This window comes from Vigna unguiculata, chromosome 1 (genome assembly GCF_037176805.1).
Source record: "Vigna unguiculata cultivar grain cowpea cultivar isolate G323 ecotype 2 chromosome 1, ASM3717680v1, whole genome shotgun sequence".
NCBI classification, from domain to species: Eukaryota; Viridiplantae; Streptophyta; class Magnoliopsida; order Fabales; family Fabaceae; genus Vigna; species Vigna unguiculata.
In genome coordinates this window covers 40,853,496-40,859,895 of record NC_140792.1, presented here as the reverse complement: position 1 = coordinate 40,859,895, position 6,400 = coordinate 40,853,496, and the positions used below count along the sequence as shown (strand labels likewise).

Here is a 6,400-nt window from a genome sequence, read left to right as displayed (position 1 = left end):
CTCTGAAGAGATTGAATGTAAATTGCAGAAACAAACTACAAAAAAATATTAATGTTCTCAAAGACTACATACATGACAACTGATATCTGATGTGCAACCAAACATTATAAGAAAAGTGTAACTAACAACCTCGGCTTCCTTAGATTGTTCCCTTTGAAACACTCACTAAGAAGGAGCCATTTACATACGATACTAAGCTAAGAGTTCTTCGACATATACAAAATCATTGAACAGAGGCGTCAAACCAACATCGAAATCCACAGTAACATCAAATGGCATAGATTGGATTTATTTCTGACTCATCAGAATATGAAAGACGCAACGTTCCTTCTTTCTTAGACTTCTTCTCTTTCTTCCTCTCTCTTCGGGAGCGTTTGGATTTGACCACATAGTATGTCATGGTACCCAGAATACCACCCATTATGATGCCTCCTATAACTGTAACGAGTCTTGCAGCCCACTGGCTGCGCCGACCAACTACTATGTAAGAAGCTGTAGTGTATGAAACAGAAGTACATACAGAGGCTAACCACATCATCTTGTTGATTACCTCCACAACCTTTCTCTCAGCCTTTACCTCCCCTCTAACAATGGTGATTTGAACCAACACCACTGCCAATGATGTAAACAGCGCCAACGCATTAGATATGAAGAAGGCCTTGAATGGTGCAGTGTGTACCATCACTGCCATCCCATTATCATAATCCCCACCGGGAACTGTGAAAAGTGCTGCAAATGCAACCGCCGCAAATAGCACAGCAACCACCGTTACTGAGTTGCCGGCGTTGTTGACTCCAGCCCTGTGCAACTTGCGTAGCTCGTTCTCAATCCCACTCACATTCCTGTTTGTTTTTCGAGTCTGTTCCAGCTGAAAATAGACATCTTTCTTAATCTGTGTCATGGTTTTCCTCAGCTCATCCCTCGGTTGGTTGAGATCATTGGCTTTAACTGCGCCATAACGAATCAGACACTCTTTGATCTCCAGAATTTCTTCAGTTATCGGAAGCCCCTCCGCAAGGTCTAGAGCTGTCTTGTGTTCTCTTGTCAAGGTATTCACATTGGTGTCAGGAAGAAGTAACAGCTCTTGCACTATCTGCACCAATGTTCGTAAGTCATTAGTTCAAACACAGTTTTTATATCAGAAATATGAAAAACTTGAAGTGAAGGCATTATGATATATACCTCTACCCTCTTCTTCCTCGTGGCTACGTGCAATGCAGTGTTGCCAAACCTGTCAGGGAGCATGACAATGGCTGCATCCGCATCCAAAATGAGCTTCACGACATCACAACTAATCCCTTTGACAGCCATGTGCAGTGCAGTTTGTCCTTTTTTATCAGTTCTTCGAGCAAGTTGTGGATCCTTCTGCAGCAGTATCTTGACTACAGCCACATGGCCCTGGCGTGCGGCTAAATGCAGAGCATTCTTTCCATTGGCCCTTGTCATCTCCAACTGAGTAGGATCCCGAGACAACAACTCTTGAACAACATCCGCGTGCCCTCGTGTAGCTGCAGAGATCAGAGGCGTTGAATTTGACTGAGCAAACGTTTTAATCAACCCAGGATCATGCTCTAGTAGCACCTGCACAATGGCTGCCACAATAAAATCCACAGTTGTAATGTTGAGTCTCTCTTAATAAACTTCAATAAAATTCTCTTGGTGTACTGAAACTCATTGGTTCAAAACCAATGTTGCATGAACAGTGAGGGCATACATGCATGCATGCATTCACGTATACGTACCAAGATGACCTTTGCTAGCGGCGATGTGCAAAGTGTCAAAGCCGGAGAGGTTTTTGGAGGAAAGGGATTCGGCGGTGGAGTGAGGGAGGAGCTCGAGGACGACGTCGAGGTGACCCTTTTCCGCGGCGGTGAAGAGTGCTGTTTCGCCGAGGTCGTTGACCTCGTTTAAGATGGCGTACCTGATGTGGGCAACCTCGGAGTCTAACTCGAAGGTCCCCACTAAGACGGAGTCGATCTCGGCGATGATCTGGCGGACGGCGGGCAAGTCTCCGCGCTGAGCGGCGAGGTGGAGCTCGGTGTCGTTGTTGCGGCCCGTTACCTGCTTGACATACTTCTGGCGGGGTGTGTCGGGGCGTTTGTTGGAGTTGGAGAGAAGGAGGGCCTTTCCGGAGGCAGAGAGGAAGAAGGTGGAGCTCGGGGTGGTGGAGGGGGTGGGAGTGATGGGTTCGGAGAGAGGGTCGCGTTGATGAGGGTGGAGTCGGCGAAGGTGATAACGGCGATCCATGATTGGCCGCACCAACAACCAACGTGGTGGTGGTGGTGGTGGTGGAGGTGGTGGTGGCTACCCCCATTCTACAATGCTCTCAACACAACACCGCTTCCATCGTCTTCGTTTGATGAGTTGCACCATAAGCGGTAACTCCCTTCCCCAATATCGTTGATTTGTTTGTTCGTTACTTTCTTCCTTCTTTCCACACACCAATTAACACTATTTTCTTATTTTTAATCTTACTTTATTGTCTTCAACTGTTTTAATTAATTCACTTTAATCTAATTAATTATCTTTTTAGTCTTTTAAATTTCAACTAAACTTCAAAATAATTGTATTTTAGATTTTAAGTATTAAAATTAGATTCAGTTATGATTTTAAGAGCTAAAAATATAATTAACTTATTCAACTTTACGGTTTTTTAAATTCAACAATTACGAACTGATTGTTTGATTTCAGTTTTGTTGTAGTTTTTTTTTTAAATAATTTAAAAGAAATAACAATTTGAGTTGTAATTCTTTAAAAAAATAAATAAATAAAAACATAATTTTAAGGAAGTAATAGAATCAGATGAGACTTCCATAAATTTAAAAGTTATATCTCAATTATTAGACCTGGATGTGAACAAAATATTCAGAGGTTTCAAATTATATATATTTTTTTAATTCATTATATCAGATTATAATAATTTTAGAAAGTTGTTTTCAATTGTTTTAGATTTACATGAAATTTCTCGGGTTTTATTCACGTAAATGCATTTTTTTATCTCCATTACAAGTCTTTTCCTTAAAAAAAAGAATCAATTATTTTATTTTTTATTATAATTTTTTTAATATAAATTTATTATTACTCATCTATTTAGAAAAAGATAAATTTATCACTTTCAAGTGATACACATAGTAATACACAATAAACAAATTTATCACATACAAGAATAAAACATATTGTTTTAAAAAAAGTTAAAAAAAAATTAATCCGTCTAAAATGTTTCTTTTAACTTCTTAAGTCCACCTTGATGTAATTTTATTTTAAAACTAATGTGGGATTGAGAGTGAAAATTAAAATAAAAAGTAAAATGGAAGAAAGAAGTGGAGATGTATAAGAAAGAAACGAAAAATAAAAGAAAATAAAAACTATGCACGAAGTTTTTAAAAAAAATTAAAAATTTAATATAAATAATATAATAATATATAAAAATAATTTTAAAATAAATATTAAAAATTGAATAAAGGAAATGAAAGAGTTGTGACTTCCCTAAATCATATCTAAAGTCCGTCAATGATCATTACACTTCTCACAATAGAGATAAGGAAAATAATTTTTTAACATTTAAATTTTGACAATTTTCTCTTATAATTTAAAGTGTCATCTTTTAAGTGACTTTTTACTTTTTCATTTTCTCATTTTTATATATTTCAAAATCACTTAAAAAAGACCATCATAGATTATAAAAGAAAAATGTTGAAATTTAATTTGTCAAAATATCAATTGTTTCTAATAATGTACATATAAACTCTTCTAATCGTCTTACCCCTATGTGAGCTTCCTTATTCTTACATCTAAATCTCTAAACATCCAAACATAGATAAACAAGAGGATGTAAACATCCAGAAGTCCCTCAACCTTCACCAAATATCGATATTTGGAAGTTTTATAATCTTTAATATCCTGAAGTCACACAACTTTCACCGGATGTCAGACATTCAAAAACAAATTTTATTAAAAGTCAACATCTAAAGGCAATTTGTTCCAGAAAACTATACACTAGAAGTTTAGATTTGGAACTTTCTTCTCCAGAAGTCGACGTTCATATACGTTTAATGGTGTTTGGGAGTGAGGTCTACGCAGTTAGGGTTTGATAAGGTTCGTATACATTAAATAGGAAAGAGGGGTGAGGTTGAATATTTTTAAAATTTTACTGCTGTTATGGTCAAATGATCAAGATTCTTTTAATTTGGAAAGTATTTTTGGGGTGCTGAAGAAATATTGAAGATGCAAGAAGAAACCCCGAGAAACATAGTTTAACCCATACAGAGTGTCCCCAAAACAAATCCATACCCAGGCCCAATCCTTTCTCAATTACCCAACAACACCGGTTAATTTTCATGTCAGTATAGAAAGAATGTTTCTTACTAAAATTTATATATGACAAACATATATTAAAAAAATTATAAAAATTAATTATTAATAAGCTAATAAATAATTCGTATACATTTTGGTTAATCTTTTATTAATTTTTATGTTATTATTCATTTTCATTTTTTTTTATACTTCTCTTTTTTTTATCAAAGTAAGTAAGAATGACAAAAACAGATAAGTCAAATCAATTTTTGCCCAATTTACCGTTAATTCGTCAAAAAACGGGATGTGGAATGGTCCATCATAACAAAATAGGTCAGAAAATTTGATCTGTTCCTGTCAAAAGGTAGGCTAATGGGCTAATGGACGATAGGCCCACTCCGAATTTTTCTTTTTTTACAATTTATATATGTATGTGGCAATTTAATCATATGATTATTTCTTTTTATATTTTAATTAGTTAATCGATGTCTTCAGACCAATTAAAATAATAATTAATTCTTTTTATATTTTAATTAGTTAATTGATGTCTTCAGACCAATTAAAATAATTAAAATTTACTTTTTAACATTATATTAAAATCATGAATTAGAAATAATCTCAACAATTATTTATTTGACATATTGTATTATATATTGTCAGAAAATTTATTGTTTATTAAATCTATTAATCTATACAATCTATTAATGTCTAATCTCACTAATTTGAGTTAGATTCAAAATATATTTCTTAACTTTATATATTAAATTATTTTATTATAATTAATAATTAAAATTTGATTTATAATTATTTATTCTTTAAGTTATAATATTATTATATATCTTTATCCTATAAATATTATAATACAAAAAAATTAGCATACCAACATATTCCATCTTTAACCTATTAATTTGACAAATTAAAAAAAAGGATCAAAGCATGTTAGTAAGTTAAAAATACCAACTTAAGCCACAATTTTTAATAGATTGGAGACTCACTTTGTCGCCTTCGCCAAAAGATATTGAAATTAACAAAACACAATATATACACAAAAAATCATCATTGAATCCACATAATTATTTCAATTATTTTATTTCCTTTTTTTCTGATGCAAATACGTGAACTTCAAGTAAAGGAGGACAACAAAACTTTGGTCCTTCAATTGTAAATTTTCTGTTGTTTTATTTTGAACTATCAAGCTCGGGTCATCATCATCATCTAGAACTATCTGAGGATTTAAAACAATTTTAGTTTTGAACAATGATTCAAGACGTTTGAAGTTTGATAATACAAATAAAATATATTAATTGGAATAGCTATTGCAATATATATATTAAGGACCACATTGAAATGACAAAAACTTGTTACCACTTCCACGGTTGGTGATTGAAGATAGAAATGAGGCTAAAAATAAAACATATGAACGTGATGGTTGGAAAAAATGCACCTTCAATGGCTCAAAATATGATCGGAAATGACCCGGTGTTGTATCAAATTATAAAACCACTACTTTTGGAATTATTGGAGTCACTAGTTTGAAGACAAAATTATTTTTCGCGTTTGTGTGGATAATATGCATTTTTAAATATCTACCAGAATCGGAAGGAAATATCTTAAAAAATTACGAGTTCAACAACTTATATCCACACTTATAATTCTACACGTTTAAAAGTTATTATCATATATATATATTTATTTATAATTCTACCAATAGAGTTTTAGTGGGAATCCGGTTCTGGATATGAGAGTGACCCAAAAGAAACAATAAAACAAAAATCAAAATTCCTTTTGTTTTGGTTGTGTTTTTCAGAAGATTTATGCGAATTTGGGTTTGGTGTGAAGGAATAATGTCATTTCACATTCGAAATCGAAACGAGACAAAAAATATTTTTAAAAATAGTCTATTAATGTTTTGTAAATATTTATTATATTAAAATAAAAAGTAAATATTTTATCATAATTTATTTTTTATTATATAAATTTTTTTTTATAAAAATATTATATATTAATATAACAAAATATATATATATATATATATATATATATATATATATATATATATATTATATTTGTACGTCTTTATTCACAAATCTTTGCTTGCAAGAAAGTT

General features: G+C 32.5%; 1 protein-coding gene across 1 annotated transcript; it reads right to left on the bottom strand.

The window, feature by feature from the left end:
- Positions 1-62: 62 nt before the first annotated feature.
- Positions 63-2,348, bottom strand: LOC114190882 (ankyrin repeat-containing protein ITN1-like). The gene is made up of 3 exons (XM_085670015.1): positions 1,743-2,348; positions 1,183-1,592; positions 63-1,093 (listed from the first exon to the last, which is right to left on the bottom strand). Exons 1-3 carry the CDS (start codon positions 2,245-2,247, stop codon positions 269-271), a joined length of 1,740 nt encoding a protein of 579 aa, XP_085526141.1. The 5' UTR covers positions 2,248-2,348; the 3' UTR covers positions 63-268.
- Positions 2,349-6,400: the final 4,052 nt, after the last annotated feature.

What these genes read in the sequence shown, in the direction of transcription:
- LOC114190882 (XM_085670015.1), bottom strand. Translation starts at nt 2,247, where the DNA reads ATGGATCGCCGTTATCACCTTCGCCGACTCCACCCTCATCAACGCGAC. An exon ending in CGCTAGCAAAGGTCATCTTG is followed by an intron (nt 1,593 to 1,742) that starts GTACGTATACGT and finishes TTATTGTGGCAG; the next exon opens with CCATTGTGCAGGTGCTACTA. An exon ending in CGAGGAAGAAGAGGGTAGAG is followed by an intron (nt 1,094 to 1,182) that starts GTATATATCATA and finishes ACATTGGTGCAG; the next exon opens with ATAGTGCAAGAGCTGTTACT.